An 18,787-nucleotide genomic window follows, 5' to 3' on the forward strand; every position below is an offset into this window, starting at 1 on the left:
CCATGACTACTACTCTGCTTACCTTTTACATGACTGCTAGTCTATTTATGCTACTTCTATGCAAAGTAATGATAATGAATATTTCATTTCATTGATTTGAGCAGGAAGTATTTGAGTCTTAGTTTGCAATTTCAATATTTCATAATCATAACTTAGAATGGAGAAATACTATGCTAAAAAGAGTAGTGCCGAAAGTGTAGAGTACTGCCGAAAGCATGGCTAGTAAGATTTTAAGCCTTATATTAATTAGCTCGGGACGGAGCCCGTTTCTGGATTCGCCCCTGCCCCTGCCCAACGCAAAATCCTGCACACAATCGTGTGGTGGCGCTAAAAAAAAGTATAGTGATGGATTTGGTATTAGTGAAATTTTAATTTATAACAAGCTTAAAAGAATTGGTTAGAGACGGTCGCACGATAAGGAGTTTAGGGTGCTCTCTTCTTTAGAGCTTGTTGGTCAGCGGCGGCCACCCCAGAGCCCACCGCCAACGGGCTTTCCTGGCCGCCGTCGGCGGCACCCCTTTCTCCTTCCTGCTTCCCTCCCTCCCTTTTCCCCTTTCCTCCTCTCTCATTTTCCATCTCTTCCTTTCTAGATCTGGATCTCGCTGGTGGTGATCCTGGGCGACGGCACTCGACTGCAGGGCTGCTGCGCATGGCCTTGCGTTGGATGTGCCTCGCGGCCGTGCGCGGGCGACAGGAGGCGGCCATGGCTGGCCTTTGTTGGGCTGCGGCTCGCGGGTAGGCATGGGCGGCGGCATGCTGCTGTGCCGCCGCGCGGCCGTGCGCGGGCGACGACGGGTACCCATGGTCGGCGTTGCGCGGGCTGCGGCTCGCGGCTGTGCACGAGCGGCGGCGTGCCGGACCTAAGGTCTCCGGCGAGGTGAATGACGGCCACCATGGCACCGTGGCCGACCGTGGTGACATCGCTAGCGATGGTGGTGCTGTAGAGTGGGCTTGGTGGCTGTGGCATGTGTGGGCGGCGGGCTGTGTTGGCTATGCTAGTGCAGCTTGATCTCCCGGCGTCCTCTCTCCTTCCCACCGGGATGCTTCTCTTGCTCATGGTGATGATGACGTTGTCATGCAGGAGCTTCGAGCGGAAGCTCTACTCTATTGTTGTATCGTATCAACAACGGCGACGCTACTTTGGCGTCGTTTCCCTCCTTGTCGTGTCAGTGGTCCTCCGGGTGAAAATCAGACTCCAGCTCACCGGATGCACGGTGACGTCTTTGATAATGTGTTCTCCTTGAAGACGTCGCCTTGTAGGCCTTCTTGACCGGCTTTCATTATCTAGGCGGAGTCCATCTGCACGACAAGGTTCGGCGAGCAAGAGAAATAAGTTTGTTGACAGAACGATTCCAACTCAAAATTTCTAAGCAGACAGAGATGTGATAGTTTGGTGCTGCATAAAGAAAATGTAAGGTTGAAACATGGTCGAAGAATAAGATTGAAGCTTAGTCTTCTAATTTTCTATCTTTGTCTTAGAGTTATCTTTCTTGTATTTTTGAGCTCTTCATTTTTTAGTTTAGAGTCTAAGAACTCTTATAACTTTTGGTTGTATATATTCACAATGTGAATACAATAGATCGGATTTTATCCTTTATCTTAAAAAATAGAGCTTGTAGGTGGGCTTTGAGCCCCTGCCCCCGCGCTGCTACCTCCTGTTCTTGGTAGCAACGAGATATACAATGGTAAAATTGGATGTCAAGTAGGCGTACAAAAAGGTGACACCACTTATTGCGATGAAAGAATAACAAGAATAACAAGTAGACTGAGAGAATGGATAGGGTAGGGGAATGAAGTGTTATGTAGCCAACAACGCAAAGAGAGGAGGTTGCTACATTTGAAGAAGATGAAACAACGCAAGAAAAAGGCATTTGGAAGAAAGTTGGATAGTAGAGATACGGACTACGAAGGATGAAACATTTAGACAATTGTGTAATAGTATATCTCTTCGATTTTTTACTTGATGATAATATCATTATATTATCTTTGAGGTAAATATTGATCATTATGAAATTCCAACAATGACGGCGGTTTGGATAATGGCCATTTCAAGGATATATGACAGGAAGTGAACCATGTGATAATAGTGGCGGTAGTTGCATTTGCAATGCATACATTAAATAATAGTACATATTATGCTGTATCGATATATCAAAAGTTCAACGCACGAGTATTTTATATAAAGTCATTTGAATATCAAATTTTGTACCATCAATATCTTCTGTGCGAAGACACAAAAAATTGCAGTTGATCCAGCCCCGTCCCGGTCTATTTTTCATCTTAAGTTCAAAACCACTGTAAATTACCGGACCAAGAAAATTTTCGGTTAGTGTTCAAAAAATCAGTTCCGATTGATTGTAATACTAATTAAATTACACCCAGTTTGTGTCTTTCCACCGGTAAAAATAAAATCTCCTCCACAGAGAGACCATAATGTTTCACTTTCAGTTCTTTAAAAGAACAATCTTCAGTTCTTTAAAAGAACAATCTCCATAGAAGATGGATGCTTAGCTTTGCAGTCTTACTGCTGTGATCAGTTTACCAGTCAAGTGGGTATGGGAGTTGTTCTCGGCAAGTTTCATTTTACTTTACATGTCTTTTTTCCCCTTACCAAAACAATATACAGGTGAAAATTAATACAAAGATCCCATACACGCAGTTAGCCTCCAATATACTCCAGTTGCAGTCCTTTTCGTTCGCGTAGAAACCAGCATCTCCATCCTTCACGCTGTAGCACAGCACATGATCCTGCGGAGGCTGGTGTCTCTGATCCTCGACACCGCCCGGCCGCGCGCTGATGCCACCGCGACGGCGCACGCGGCCGCCGTCAAAGCCGGCCACGCGGCGGACGTCTTCCTCTCCAACCACCTCATCGTCTCCTACGCCGGGTCCGGCCTCCTCGAGGCCGCGCGGAGGGTGTTCGACGAAATGCCGCACCGGAACCTCGTGTCGTGGTCGGCTCTCATCTCGTGCTGCGCTCGCGCGGGGAGGCCGGAGCTGGCTCTGGAGCTATTCGCTCGGATGGAAGGCGCGCGGCCGAACGAGCACGTCTACGCCAGCGTGGCGCGCTCCTGCGCCGCCCTGCGCGCCCTCGCGGCGGGCGCGCAGGTGCACGCCCACGCCGTCAAGAGCGGGTTCCTCGGCGCGTCCTTCGTGTCCAACTCCATCGTGTCGATGTACATGAAGTGCGGATGCTTCGACCAAGGGTATGACGTCTTCGCGACGCTCGCGGAACCAACCGTCGTGTCGTACAACGCCGTGATCTCCGGCCTGGCGGCGAGCTCCCGACCGGAGAAGGGCTTGGAGATGTTCAGGCTTATGAAGCTGCGGGGCCTGCGTCCTGACAGGTTCTCATACGCTGCTGCTCTTGGAATCTGCTGCGATTTGGAGAATCCTAACATTGGAGCAGCACTGCATTGCGACACTATCAAGATCGGCCTGGGCGTCACTGCTTTCGTGGGCAATGTCATCCTGGACATGTGCTCGAAACATGGCACAATCGCTGAGGCGGAGCAAGTGTTCTTATCTGTGGAAGAGAAGGATGCAGTCACCTGGAACACCTACACCGCCGCACACTCGCGGCGTGGCGGCCACATGGAAGCTCTTAAGCTAATCAAGGACATGCTGGACACAAACGTCCGCCCTGACAACTTCACGCACGCCAGCGCCCTCGCGGCGTGCGCGGAGCTCTCTCTGATCCGCCACGGCAGGCAAGTCCACTGCCACCTCATCAGAAGCCGAGAAGACGCCGATGTCGCCGTGGGCAACGCGGTCATCAGCATGTACGCAAGGTGCGGTCACATGGTGCTTGCAGCTCGCGCCTTCGATCAGCTGCGACGCCCGAACTTGTGTTCGTGGAACACGCTGGTCTCTGGGTTCAGCAAACAGGGCCACGCCAAGGAAGCCGTCGAAGCCTTCGAGCGGATGAAGGAAGCCGGGATCGCTCCGGACTCAGTGACATTCACCGGCCTCCTAGCCGCCTGCAACCATGCTGGATCGGTCAGCCAAGGCATGGAGTACTTCAGCTCCATGAGCGGAACGTACGGCGTCTCGCCCGGAGCCGAGCACGTCTCCTGCGTCATCGATCTCCTGGGCAGGGCCGGGAGGTTGAAGGAGGCGGAAGACATTGTCCTGGCTTCCGCGTTCCGGGATGATCCTGTTGTTCTGGGCAGCCTGCTCTCGGCCAGCAGGGTCCACGGAGACACGGGCGTCGGCGAGAGGGCCGCCGGGAGGCTGCTGGCGCTCGGGCCGGCGACGGGTTCGCCGTACGCGCTGCTGGCGCACCTGAACGCCTCGGGCGGGCGGTGGGACGGCGCCGCGGGGGCGTGGCGGATGCTGCGAAAGGACCGCGCGGCGGCGAGGAAGAAAGACGCCGGCCGCAGCGTGGTCGATTTCGGATAAAGCGATGCTGCCCAGCAGGCAGAGGCCGTTACGAATCGTGCCGGCCGGCTAACGGCGCTGCGCACCGTCAGATGGAATCCGTGACTGACTCCGTCTCCGTGTCGGGGCAAGGCGCCGTTCGCACGCAAAGGCGGACGGGACGGGCGGGATTCGTATTCCCGTCCGGGCCTCCACGACCTCTCCTCTCCTGGCCTTCCTGGGTTCCACCAACCCGCCCCCCTTGGCCTCATTGCCTGCCGACACGGCGACGCGGCGAGCGCTCGCCCAAGGCCGCGGGGCTACCCCTGGATCGTCTGCTCCTGGACGCTCGCCCTCCCCTGCTCTGCTCCTCAAGCCCCCATCGGAGATCCGCGCTGGCGTTTCACGGTAAGCCCGGCCCTAATTTCTTATGGGATCGAGGAATTAGCCGCCGTGTTTAGGTTTGGATTTTGTGAGGAGTTCAGGCCTTGAGGGCTGAATCGGTACTGGCAGAACACGTTACACGTGCCGTGCTCTGTCAATTTGGAACCCTTTGCTGTCAATTCCATTGTCTGAACTCTGGAACCGCGGATGGGATTTTTCGGGATTTGGGGATTGAATTCATGGTCTTGTATGAGGTTTTTGGCATTGGAGTCGTTAGGTACCAGTAAAATTAGACAATAAAATAGCATATGTTACTATGTATGTTATGATTATTATTATTTTTTTTTTGAGAAGAGGGCATCTCCCATTTCCATTTCATCAACGGAAATAACAGTTTGTTCGATACAAGACAGAAAGAAAGAGATCTGTGCTAGACTATCCAACCTCGATGTATGTTATTGATTCTTCTTTCAATGTTGCCAAAGCCAAAATTCCATATGGTTACAAGCTCATTCTTGTTCATTAGTGTGTGGGGGATTTGCCACTCATTGTCTCAATAATGACCTAGTGTGCTTAGGGCTGCATGCCGATTGTACAATCGACTGTCGGATCCTTAAACACATTGCACTTGAATGCTGCTGCCTTTCACAAAAAAAAAGGTTTGCAGAATGTGCTCATTTCCAAGTATTTGCTCACTTCATTGGAAGTCTTGTTTATGGTGCTGAAAATGTTGATGGCTTCTTACTACCTATAGATATGCGCTATTATGTTCTCAGATTTGTGATGAAGCTCATACAATTCCTATTTTCCAAACCCAGGTTCAGCGTTTATTGATGGATTAGAGATGTAAAACTGCATCAATTATTGAATTTGAAGAAAAGAAGTTGAGATGGGCTCCATTCTAAGTGCTACAGGTAGTGCTACTGCTAAGTCCATGGATCGGCATGAAACATCTGGAACAGATCCTAATAAGAGGGTGAAGGTATCTGCTTATGAGTATGGGATGAACCGGAGGATCATTCCGACCCTTCCTGATGAGCTGTCGTTCCAAATTCTGGCAAGGTTACCACTGATTCATTACCTAAATTTGAAGATGGTTTGCAGAGCTTGGAAGGCAGCAATCACCAGTCATGAACTTTCCCAGCTGAGGAGAGAGCTTGGTGTAACTGAAGAATGGTTGTATATCCTGAGCAAAGTTGAGGCAAATAAGCTCGATTGGTATGCCCTCGATCCATTGTTTCAGAAATGGCAGAGATTGCCACCGATGCCTTCTTTCGTCAATGAGGAGGAATCGAATAGGACGGGATCTTCTGGGTTCCGGATGTGGAATGTTGTGGGCTCAAGCATTAGGATTGCTGATTTCGTGAGGAGCTGGTTCTGGCGCAGGAATGGTTTGGACCAAATGCCCTTTTGTGGTTGCTCAGTGGGTGTTGCTGATGGTTCCTTGTATGTCGTTGGGGGGTTTTCCAAAGCTGTTGCCCTGAACTGCGTATGGAGATATGATCCTTTTCTCAATTTGTGGGAGGAAGCAAGCCCAATGATGACTGGCCGGGCTTTCTGCAAGGCAACATTCTTGAATGGCAAGTTATATGTAGTTGGTGGAGTCAGCAGGGGTCGGAATGGCTTGCTTCCCCTGCGTTCAGCTGAGGTGTTTGATCCAAAAACTGGACTGTGGAGCGAGCTACCAGAAATGCCTTTCGCGAAAGCACAGGTACTCCCCACAGCTTTCTTGGCTGATGTGCTGAAGCCTATTGCCACAGGAATGGCACCCTACAAGGGTAAACTATATGTTCCTCAGAGCTTGTACTCGTGGCCATTCTTTTTTGACATCGGTGGCGAGATCTATGACCCGGAACTGAACTCTTGGTCAACGATGCCAGATGGTCTCGGCGATGGATGGCCAGCAAGGCAGGCAGGCACGAAACTGGGTATCGTGATCGATGATAAACTTTATACCTTGGAGCCTTCCAGCTCTTTGGATAGCGGCCAGATAAAAAGATACAACTCTGAGGAGGACACATGGGTAGCTATCACGCCACAGGTTCCGGTTAATGATTTCACTGATGCAGAGGCCCCTTATTTACTCGCTGGCCTCCGTGGAAGGCTCCACGTCATAACAAAGGTGGCGAACAATACTCTTCAAGTTATGCAGGCTGTGGTGCAGAATAGCGCAGACAACAGGGCATCCGAAGAAAATGTGCTATGGACCCCCGTGGCTTCCAGGAACTTTGGGACGGCTGAGCTTGTTAGCTGCCAGGTTCTTGATGTTTAAGATGATGATCAACATTTACCCCTGTAGAGCATATGTTTGGCCTAGATGTCATACTATGGGGCTATCGTTTTAGCTAGCAAACATATAATTTTTCCCCCTTGTGTGTGTGTGTGTGTGTGTGGAGAAGGGCTTTAATTTGACATGGAGCCGTGGCGAGAGAACAATTACAGGTTTTCAGATATGTATAAGTTGACTCAGCTGCTGGAAACCTGTGTCATTACAGGTATTCAGAAATGTGTAAGTTAACTGATGGGAACCTGTGTATAGTCATACAATCGGCATGGTTAATGTACAGTGATCGATTATAAGCTTCTGTTGGCATGTTTCTGATCATGTACTTCATTGCGGAGGCGGCTGTTCTTCCCTGTTTTCTGTTTTCCTTTTCCAGTGGACACACCTGTACCTTGCACAGCTGCACTCCCACTGACCTTGAAAAGAAAAAAAAATTGTTGCAAAGGCCCTCACGGCACGGCTCCCCGACGCGACAGCTGGGACTGGGAGGATCCGGTTCTCCTATCCGTGCCTTTGACATGTTGCTGAATCCTCCTCCTCTGACTTTCGGTTTCAGTTTGCAACTACCAAACCTTGCTGATGCCGACCGACTCGACAAGCAAGTAGGTTCAGCATGAGAGCATGGTGTGCAGATCGGGGATCTGCCAGCATACTGGTTGCGAAACCTGGACAAGCAAAGCAGCGTCAGCTGTGGCGACTTTTTGGGTGCCCAATGCGGCGGCCGGCCGTACGTGCGCTTCCTTTGTTCACTCTGGTTGGTGGGTGCAATGGACGACGCAATGTCAGCCGGCACAGGGAAGAAAATGCGATCGATTGAGAGAGCGCGTCTGGATGGCGTCCACAAGCTTTCGTTACTCGCGCAGGCTTGGCGGCGGCGGAGGTCACGTCACGCGTGACGAATGGAGCGATGGTTAACTGTTCGTTGGGCTGAGTTCGGCCCCGTTGACCGGCACAAATATGGAAGCTTACAGAGGTCAAAGGTGCGTGAGGTGGTAGCGTCGGCTGATATAGCAAACGCGAAGTCTGACAAAGATGTAACAATATGCCCGGTTTTTGAACTGATAATTGCCGAGCTGCAAGCCTGCAACTAGCAGTACCGTATCTGTTTCTACCTAATCCTAGCTCTATATCCAATTGATGAGAACCAGACGCTTTCATTTTTGCTTCTATATCTTCCATAAGGTGTGAGGTAATATAATAGGAAAAAAGAGAGGAAAGAAGAGTGTAGGCGAGTATGTTTGCTGGCTCCTCTTTGTACCCGAGTCCAACAAGGCCTGATGATCACCTTGACATATATTTTTTTTTAAGAGGATCACCTTGAGATTAAGTGTACTTAACTTGCACGTTACATAAAACATGTTCTAATCGTCGTAAGCCAGGAAGGCAAACGAGTAAACAACATTCTAGCTGAAGCCTGAAGTGGAATGAAGAAGAAACAAGACATCCACACAAGTCACAGCATGTACTGTAGACTGGAGAGCTCGGAAAGAGTTGTAAGGACTTTAATTAGGAAGGAATTTCTACGCATTTCTGTCTGTCGTTTCCCGTAACCACGGTGAGTAACAAGTGAAACAACATGATCGTCATCAAGCGAGTTAGGGGGTGTTTGGATACGAGGTGCTAAACTTTAACAGTGTCACATCAGATGTTTTGATGCTAATTAGGAGGACTAAACATGAGCTAATTATAAAACTAATTGCAGAATCATGTGCTAATTCGCGAGACGAGTCTATTAAGCCTAATTAATCCATCATTAGCAAATGGTTACTGTAGCACCACATTGTCAAATCATGAACTAATTAGGTTTAATAGATTCGTCTCGCGAATTATACTCCATCTGTGCAATTAGTTTTGTAATTAGTCTATGTTTAATACTCCTAATTAGCATCCAAACATCCGATGTGACAGGCGTTAAACTTTAACAGGATGTTCCCAAACACCCCCTTAGACGCTCGATTATCAAGAAAGAAAGAACAAAAAAAAGAAGGAAAGAACAAGTTATATACTGCTGCTGCTGCTGCTGACCAAACTAGTAGAATGTAGATAGTATACGTGCTTCGTCTCACGACGACCGGTTGATCGATCGGCAATGGCGGCTGCAGATGCGCGCACAGCTGAATGCCTGAATCCATCAGGCAGAAGCTCCTCCGGTGGTCTCACTCGACGCGGCCGCTTTGGGATGCACCTTCTTCTTGACGAGCCCGAACAGCCCTCCTCCCCTGCCGCTGCCGCTGCCGCTGCCGCCGCTGCTCGTGGCGTCCTTCTTCTCGCCGGAGCCCCCCTTTCTCTTCCTCTCCTCGGCGGCCTTCATGCGCCGCAGCTTCTCCTTGCAGGCGTTCCTGAGCACGTAGGCCTCCACGAAGTCCCCTCCCATCATGGACGCCATCGCATGCAGACTACTCTTCCTCTGCAACAACTGAACCGGGGATTCTTTCTTCTTCGATCGATCTCCTCTGCTCAAGGGTGTACAACAAGCTGCCAGCTGGCGTAGCACGAGTTCGCGCTCGCCTTGAGCCGTGTGAGCAGGCTTGAGGCGCGTGCCCGCTAGCTCTTTTACATAGCAGGCTGCAGTGTGAGGAGCAGGGGCGTAGCGTAGACTTGGCACGTGAGCAAGCAGGAGCGAGGAAATGACAAGGGGACGGTACGAAGACTGCAAGCTCGGTTGCTTGGGGCGCGCGCGCACGTCACGCGTGACGCACTGTGCACCGTGCCCGTACCGCGCACAAGCCTCTCCCCCCGTGCAACGCCGCGGTCGCGCTCCGTCTCCGTCTCCGGATCAAGCACCGGGTCGGCTCTCCAGCCTCCTCTGCCGTCGCGACTCGCGAGCCACTCCCGTTGGATCGTTCGTTCCGGTGGCGGAGAAACGCGGTGGAAGGTGTGCTCCGCTCCGCACGGCGCACTTCAGGTTCTTGGTCCTCGGGGCACGGTGGATAGAATGGAACTTGTCACAGGTCACAGAGACCTTTTTTTTTAGGAATTCTGGCAGGTGCTCTGCCTTTTCAGACTAGACAAAGTGCCAGGCCTAAGGAGGTAAAAGGAAAACTGCCGGCCCAAGGTACATGAGCCGGTCCGATAAGCAACATTTTAAAAGTACTACTCCGGGAGCATTCGTGCTAATTGTAGCGCAGCAACATCATGTTGGATCAGGCTAGCAAGCTGGAGAGGTGTGAGCGCTTTGTTATTATAGACTCGCCGGCAACGTTCTTTCCATATGTTCCAGATGGTGTAGGTGATGGTTCCAGATGGTGTAGGTGATGATCTGGTTTCTTTCAACAGATGTACTCATCATGCTTGACCACCAGACCTTCAGATTCGTGATTTGCCCTAGTCAGGGGTGGATCTAGGGCCCGGGCTACCCAGGCTGCAGCCCGGGGCGAGCCCATGTAGTCCCTTTAACATATGTGGTATTTAGCCTAACAAAAGAAGATTTATGATGCAAGATTAGACTGTTTTGGCTGTGATTCAACAACTTAGCCCGAGGTGCAGCCCCGTTTTGGATCCGCCCCTGACCCTAGTTGTGTGAGATCTTGTTGTCCTGTTAGGTGTGCAATCTGTGTCCAAACTGATTTAGAGTAGGAGCAGTTCGCGGCCATGTGTGGCATTGATTCATTTCTTGTCCTGCATACCTGGCATACAGGGTTGGCCTGGCCACCACGCTTGAGGATTCTGTCCATGGTCAGGAGCTTTCGTTGGAGGAGCAGCCAAAGGAAAAATTTGCATTTGTTCTCAACCTTCAACTTCCAGACTGTGTCGCATTTGTAGTTAGGGTGAGAGCCTCGAAACTGCACCTCATATGCCGAGCGGGAGGTGGAGGTGCTGTTTGCCATGAAGCGCCACTTAATTTGACGGTATGTACACCTAAAGACTTTGGAGGGCTAGGGATCCTAGATCTCGAAAGATAGCGAGGGCACTCAGAATGAGATGGCTCTGGTTCCAGTGGAGAAACAATGATAAATCATGAGCGGGACTAGAGATCCCTTGTGACAAGGCTGATAAAGACCTATTCAATACGTCAACAATAGTCAAAGTGGGCAAGGGAGCAATGACGAATTTCTGGCATTCCAGCTGGCTCGATGGGAGAGCACCAAAAAATTTGGCACCGTCACTTTTCATTAAATCAAGAAGAAAAAACTTCACCGTAGAACAAGCACTACGAAACAATTTCTGGATCGCGCAGGTCTGCCCGCTGACAACCGAGGATGAAATTTGTGAATATGTCAATCTTTGGGAAGAAATCCAGTTACTGGAACGTGACCCGGAGGGCGAGGACCAAATCACATGGAGATGGATACAGACAGGAGAGTACACAACAAAGAGTGCTTCTCGCATACAATTTCAGGGCAAGACAAAGACACGAAATATATGCCCAATATGGAAGGCAAAGACCGAACCCAAATGTCGTTTCTTCGCATGGATCCTGCTACACAAGAAGATTCTCACAGCTAACAACCTGGCAAAAAGAGGCTGGTTGCATGACCCCCAATGCAAATTATGTAACTCTGAAGCCGAAATACCAACGCATATTTGCAAAGATTGTCCATACACTAAGATAGTATGGTCCAAGCTTACAACCTGGTACAGCCTGCAAGACCTACCAGCAAGTCATTCAACCCCCTCGGTAAATGGATGGTGGAAGAAATGCAGAGCAAAACTGGATAAGCAATCGAGACCGACTTTTGATGGCCTCATCATCTATTTCTGGTGGAACATATGGAAGGAAAGAAACAGAAGAGTTTTTAATCAAAATCAACTGAAGAGGTAGCGTACTTAATTAATCAAAGAAGACGCCCAGCAATTCAGCTTCGCTACACAAGGACCAACAAATCAGTAGTCGAGCATCTCGCTGGTTCGATCACCCTCGTCAAACTAAATATAAAGCTGGTGAAAGAAGCGCCGGAATTGTAGCACTGTTTCTTGCTTTCGTTCTTCAGTTTTCAGGGTATTTAGTTGTCTAGTTTGCTTGGGAGTTTTTGTTTTGTTGTGTTTGGACGGTAGTAGATGAGATACTGCCTGTTGTACAGACTTGTTCTTTTTTCCTTTTTTTCTTCTAATAAAATTTACGGCAAAGCTTTTGCCGTTCCTTTCAAAAAAAAATTGGTCAGGTTCTGATGTAAGCTGCACAGATTGCAGTTGGTGCCAGAGGTGAACGAACTGATGGAGTTCCTCTCTTGTGGAGATACGCTTGAGCCCTCGCATCCAATTGTTCTGTTGTAGACTTGCAGCGACCGTCTGATTTTTCCGCCATGCCAAAGCGAAACACAGTGGTGCGATGTCCTTTGGGGTTTGGCCGTGTAGCCAACGATCTTTCCAGAAACAAGTTCTGGCCCCGTCACCCACGGTGATAGATGTGCAAGTTCTGAATAGTTCTTCCTCAACCTGGGACGTCTTAAGGTGGTGTTTGGCTATGGGGGCTAAAGTTTAGCTCTGTCACATCGCATATTTAGATACTAATTAGAAGTATTAAGTATAATCTAATTATAAAACTAATCTAATTATAAAACTAATTATACAGATGGAGTCTAATTTATGAGACGAATCTATTAAACCTAATTAGTCCATGATTTGACAATGTGTGTTACAGTAACCATTTGCTAATGATGGATTAATTAGACTTAATAGCTTCATCTCGTGAATTAACCTAGGAGTTCTGCAATTAGTTTTATAATTAGTTCATATTCAATCCTCCTAATTAACATCCGAACATCTGACATGACAGGGCTAAACTTTAGACCCTTTATCCAAACATCCCCTAAGGTGGAAACCTGACCGAGGTCTGTCACTGTCTATCCATTTGAGCCATAGCCAACGAAGTCTCAGTGCCCGTGCAAAGCTGTTCAGATCCGGGATGCCTAGACCTCCTAATTTCTTGGGGCGACAAACCCGTCGCCAGTTCACCTGACAATGGCCTCCCTTTGCGTTCTCCTCCCTGCGCCAAAGGAAGTTGCGTCGGATACGATCAATGCGCTTGATTGCCCACTTGGAGAGCGGGAAGACAGTGATGTGGTATGTTGGGATGGAGGAAAACACTGAGGTAACTAAAGTAGTCAGCCAGCTTTTGCGAGGAGGCGCCCCTTCCATCCTGGTAGCCTAGCGCCGATCTTGTCAATGAGAGTCTGTCCATCTGCCCTTCTTGTGCATCCGACATGCAGCGGTAGTCCCAAATACCGGCATGGGAACTGACAGTTCTTCCCTAGAAAGGCTGTTGTAACCGTTGCAAGATCTATGCCGTCACATTGGATGGGGTACATTTCAGATTTGTGCATGTTGGTGAATAGACCTGTTGCCTGTCCAAAGTTGTTAAGGATGCACAGCAAGTTGTTCATGTCCTGTTCAGAAGGCCGAATGAATATTGCTGCATCATCAGCGTATTGGCTTGTCCTTAATTTGATTGGATCAGCCCCAATGTGCTTTGGCCTTGTTAAGAATCCGCTGAAGGGGATCCATGGCAAGAATGAAGAGCAACGGCGATGATGTCCTGGTTCGCTTGTCCTGGTTCGCCATTGAGCAGAATGCGTGATGATGTGGTGGACCAGATCAGGGAGATGACGTTGCGCCAGCGTTGGCCAAAACCGAGCCGTTCCATGACCTCCAACATGTATTCCCAGCGAGCATTGTCAAAAGCCTTGGCAATGTTCAGTTTCATGAAGATCATTGGAGTCTTGGTTTTGTGGATGTCGGTGTTTAAATCCGGCAACCTACCAAGGGGGTGTCCGAGGTAGTGTTTTGGTTAGTGGGGCTCGTCGAGATCAAGAACTTGAAGGTAAACGCAGACACACGATTTAGACAGGTTCGGATCGCTAGATTGCGTAATACCCTACGTCCTGTGTGTTGGTTGGATTGAATTGCTTTGGAGGAGGTCCCTGCCTCACCTTGTATTGCCAGGGGCAAGGTTACATGTCGGTTGGTTACAAGAATACTAGTCGGACACGACTAGAGGAGTTCTACTCTTGTTACAACGAGTACTTTCCTAATTCTTAATTAATTCATGTCTTTCCATATAGACTACGTTATCCTGCACCATGATCTTCTTATCAGATGCGTCTCGGTGTCCAGCCCCCTTGCTTAGCTTTTTTCTAACGGATTGTCCAAACCTTCTGGTGGACTCATAGATGTACGCACGAAAGTGGAAATGATTGATGGAGCTTGGCTCCATGTACGATTGACATAGACCTTTCCCTTCTATCTTATCCATCCATTATGGCCCTTAAAACATGTCACGGAGTCCTCGTCTGAATTTTGCTCCCAGCCGCGGCTGCCTAACATTATCGCTTATGTCAACGCATACACATTCTCGATGTCCAAGTACGAATGTATCATCATCAGGGTTGCATCAGCATTTCCAGAACGGTCGGTCGGGATGAGCACACACGTCTTCACCGCGTCCACAGCTTATAGTATTACTAGCTCAGAACTCGGCTCCGGATTAAGGTCACGCGTGACGAATCCAGCCATGGTTCGAGGCGTGTCGTCGTGTGTGTAATGTAGTGTAATGCAAGGGATAGAGATGGCTTCCAGTTTGATGAAAGGGAAGCAACACCTTTTTCATGCTCCACTTGGCCGGCGTGGAAATGGAAGCTTGCAGGAGTGTTATGGAAGAAGCCGCCGTCCCTTCTGGTCCCAAGCCGGCCTGAACATAATTTAGCTAGCTGATATCATCCGTCGTTCGCTGGCTCTTCTGTATTGGTCAAAACAGAGTAGACAGAGGCCATGCCATTTCAGCGTGCTTGTCGGAGCCAACAGAACGTTCAATCACCGTGACACTAGATTAATTAATTAATTAAGGTTCTGTTTGATATAAATTCCTAAAGTTTAGGATTGTCATGAAGAATCCAGAAATTGGTAGTCCTAAATTAAAGAAGAGGGTTGCTAATCTTTAGGATGTTAGAGGCAAAATGACTTTTTTTACCTCCAATTACTCCTCTAAATGTCCCTGCACTGTTCACGTTATTAAATGCTAGGGGAGGGCAACAGGGGTAAATGGAGATTTGAGGACCACTTTTAGGAGGAAAAGGACCCATGAGTATCTCTTAGCCATCCTAATAAAAATGATCCTCCTAGGACTCATGTCTGAATACATATGTCCTAAGGCCGTATATGATTTCCGTCGCATGTCATGAAGACAAACAACATTGCAGCTGAAGAATAACTCCGGTTTGGCCAATGAAGAACAAACACGAACACCCAGAAGCTTAGGAAAAAAAAGAGTTGCAAAGAAGAAAACACATGGGACAAGCATAATTTTTTTGGAAGCAGCTTTTACAATTCTGTTTTTTTTTTCTTGCCATTCACGTAACTTACATTGAGTAACAAATGAAACAGCATGACTCACATCATCAAGCGAGTAACAAACGCTCGGCAGTCAGGAAAGAAAGAACGAACGAACAAGGCTGCAAATCCTAGCAAGCCATACTATCTTTCAACAATTCTTGGTTCGCCTCACCATGGCCGATCGACTCGACCGGCAATGGTGGCGCAGCAGATGTTCCGACGGCTGGATCAAGAAGAAGCTCTGTCGGCCTCGCTCGACGCGGCCGCCTTGGGGTGCACCTTCTTCTTCATCATCCCGAACAGCCCTCCTTCCCTGCTGCCGCCTCTGCTTCCCGAGGCCTTCCTCTCCGCAGACCCGGAGCCCTGCTGCCTGGTCTTCTTCTCCTCGGCAGCCTCCATGCGCCGGAGCTTCTCCTTGTAGGCGTTCTTGAGCACGTACGCCTCCACGAAGTCTCCTCCCATCATGGACGCCATCTCTGATCCTCTGTTGGGTCTTACTCAGGAAGCTTGGTCGTAGGCGTAGCTTGGCTGCGCGCTCTACGAGAGTTTGTGAGCAGGCTTGAGTTGCCTTCCCGCGCTTTTATAGGCTCGAGGCAGGAGAGCAGAGCAGCGGCGCGGAGACTTGGCACGCAAGCCGAAGCGAGGAAACTGCCAGGGCGGTGGGGCCGAAGGATCCGATTGCTTGGGGCGCGCGGAAGCCGTGTCATTCGCATGCTGATAACGAGCTGCGATGCGAGTTTCCGCGATGTCACGCGTGACGCACCGGCACTGACACCCGACCCGAAAAGTCTCGAGTGCGACGTCGCGGTCGCGCTCCGGGGCTCCATCCTCCTCCGCCCGCGAGGCGGGACCGCGACGCGACGCAGAGGCGCGGGCGCGCGGCGGCAGGGCGGGATGGCGGTAGGATCTTGCGCGAGTGGAGTGGATCCCGCCGCCGCGGTGGGCGGTGGAGCCGGTCGCGATCGCGACAGAGGCACGGCACGGGTTTGCTTGACGGTTTGTTCGTCTCTGTGTGGTAGTAGCCTGGTAGGTTTTCGTTCGGCAGCAGAGCAGAGTCCGCGAGTGGAGAGCGAGCTTCGGGGTAAATTCTGTTCCGGCGGTCAAGATCGGTTCGGAGGAGGTGAAAGGCTGTGGAAGCTGCTCGGCGACCGTTCTTGTCATCTTTGGTCCTCGGGCACGGTGGAAACTGGAAAGAAAGATGATGCTCGGCGACCGCCTGCCGGCCGCAGCACGGGCGCTTGTCGTGGTGGACTGGTTCGTTAGTGAACGCGCGTCAAGCGTGCACATGACTTCTGGGCTCCGGAGTGCGTGGTTGTTTCATTTAATTTAATTTATAGTTGAAATAATTTCATACTTCCATTCATTGTCGTTTCCTAGTAGGTTAATGCAAGACACAAACCGTGTATACATGATTTTATCATCATGAAACTCATTTCAGCTTTCTCTTCATTAACTCTTTACCACATTATTAAAAATACTGACATGGCACTCTTTTTAATGTGAATGAAACTCTTATGAAAATAGCCTAACAACTGGACACATTACATCTCTCTCGTACTCCCTCCGTCCATAAAAAATACAATTCTAGTTTTTTCCTAACTCAAACTATCCCAAGTTTAACTAATTTTTTTAAGAAGTATCAATTTTTATAACACAATAGGTTCATAACAAATCTAATCTAGTATCTATCATAAGTCATTTACATTTTTATATAAATTTGATCAAACTTAAATTGTTAGACTTAGGATAAAATTAAAATTGCATTCTTTTCGAGATTCAGGGAGGTCTCTTCCACTACCAAGAGATAACGGACGGGGTCAAAAAGTCCCAAGCCTGCTTGGGTCTAAGATGCTGAACACCACACATACACACACCATTTAGAGCTTATTTAGATAATAGTGGATTGAAGTGGAATGTGAGGGATTGGAGGGAAAATTAGTTCATTTTAACTCAATCCCTTTCGTTCCACTCCACTTCTATCAAGAATAATTAAACAGCGCCAGCCACGAAAGGCTATGGTGGCTATGGTGGCTCATGTATAGTAGCTTAGAGTCGGAGAGTGCACCAATCCCAAACACTTTAATACCGAGGTACATGTAACTTTTTGTTTAAGAATTCACTAATTTTGGGTGTTAGTAGATACAGACGATGGATTGGCTTACACTAATTATTGATTTTGGTAGAGGTAAAGAATAAAATTAGCAATGATTGAATAATTCAATGGTATTTTGCGAGTTCGTGAAGAATTAGTTCAATCATATTTTGTCGTAGAGTTAATGATTGGCTTACAATAATTATTGTTTAGGAATAAGACGGATTGGAGGAAAAATTAATTCATTTTAAATTCATTCCCCTTCGTTTCACCCCACCCCACTTCTATCAAGAATGATTAAACGGTGCCAACAAAGCTGCATGTGCGATTTGTTGGTCTTGCACGCCAGCCGCGGAAGGCTGTGGTGGCTCGTGCGGAGGATGCAGCAACTGATTGGGCACTCCCCTACGCCCTCAAACTCTTGTTGAAACTGCTCTTCCATGTGCGGATCGCCTCTGCTATCGCGCCGTTCTGCAGAGAAGCAACCAGCGAGCACCACATTATTATCTAACAGAAACCTTACAGATATGATCAAACGTCTTTTCCATGTCATTGCGTCAAAAGCCACCAGTTAATATCTAGTACCCTCTTGTTTTTGCTTTGGGAACATTAACTAAATTACCTGGTTGCGGAGGAATGATGTGAGGGAAAGCAACCATTTCCTACACATGACTTCACTGATGCCCAAACTTCTGGTACATTCAACGAAGACGGCGCGCAGGGGGCAACAGTTAGGGAGGCGTATGACAAAGATCAATTCCCGTCTCCTCCTTTTTGTACGTCCTTAACCTGTAAAGAGAGATATAGTTAGTTGCAAGGGGCAATAATAGAGCTAGAAGGACCATGCTGATTTCAATTGGAACTAGCAAGATTGGCGCGCTATGCGTGCCTATACCAAAGAGATTAATAATGAAAAAATGTTGGCTCCTACTACGGTCAAAAACAACATCACATCGATGTATTGACTCAAATCCAAAAGCTAAAAACCGGTGTAGTAGCTCAGAGTCTCAGAGCGCACCAATCCCAAACACTTTAATATGGAGGTACATGTAACTTTTGATTTAGGTTGGGTGTTAGTAGATATAGATGACGGATTGGCTTACATTAATTATTGATTTTTGTAGAGGTAAAAAATAAAATTAGCAATGATCGAATAATTCAATCATATTTTGCGAGTTCACGGAGTGAAAGCAAAGTTGAAAAAGTAGTAGGGCTACCACATGTGAATGTCGTATACAAAGTTTAGTTATTATTTTATATGTAGGAAATAATTAAATATATGTATACTTTCCATACAATATAACTGCAAATAATGGAAAAAATCGTCATTGATAATTTTTTTAAGGATCATGGGACCCACTCATAGAACTGTGGGTCCCACCAAATAATATGTATGGGTC

General features: G+C 48.4%; 3 protein-coding genes across 3 annotated transcripts; 2 read left to right on the plus strand and 1 right to left on the minus strand.

The window, feature by feature from the left end:
• Window positions 1-2,584: 2,584 nt before the first annotated feature.
• LOC140220074 (pentatricopeptide repeat-containing protein At5g27110-like) lies at window positions 2,585-4,430 on the plus strand. The gene has a single exon (XM_072293623.1). The coding sequence runs from the start codon at window positions 2,743-2,745 to the stop codon at window positions 4,399-4,401; it is 1,659 nt and encodes a 552-aa protein (XP_072149724.1). The 5' UTR covers window positions 2,585-2,742; the 3' UTR covers window positions 4,402-4,430.
• A 171-nt stretch (window positions 4,431-4,601) lies between these two features.
• LOC117858818 (F-box/kelch-repeat protein At1g22040) lies at window positions 4,602-7,328 on the plus strand. Its single transcript, XM_034741956.2, has 2 exons — window positions 4,602-4,767; window positions 5,562-7,328. Exon 2 carries the CDS (start codon window positions 5,633-5,635, stop codon window positions 7,013-7,015), a length of 1,383 nt encoding a protein of 460 aa, XP_034597847.1. The 5' UTR covers window positions 4,602-4,767; window positions 5,562-5,632; the 3' UTR covers window positions 7,016-7,328.
• Window positions 7,329-8,505: 1,177 nt separating this feature from the next.
• LOC117863134 (uncharacterized) lies at window positions 8,506-9,664 on the minus strand. Its single transcript, XM_034746735.2, has one exon. It carries the CDS (start codon window positions 9,411-9,413, stop codon window positions 9,159-9,161), a length of 255 nt encoding a protein of 84 aa, XP_034602626.1. The 5' UTR covers window positions 9,414-9,664; the 3' UTR covers window positions 8,506-9,158.
• Between the last annotated feature and the right edge of the window lie 9,123 nt (window positions 9,665-18,787).

Source organism: Setaria viridis, chromosome 1, assembly GCF_005286985.2.
Source record: "Setaria viridis chromosome 1, Setaria_viridis_v4.0, whole genome shotgun sequence".
NCBI classification, from domain to species: domain Eukaryota; kingdom Viridiplantae; phylum Streptophyta; class Magnoliopsida; order Poales; family Poaceae; genus Setaria; species Setaria viridis.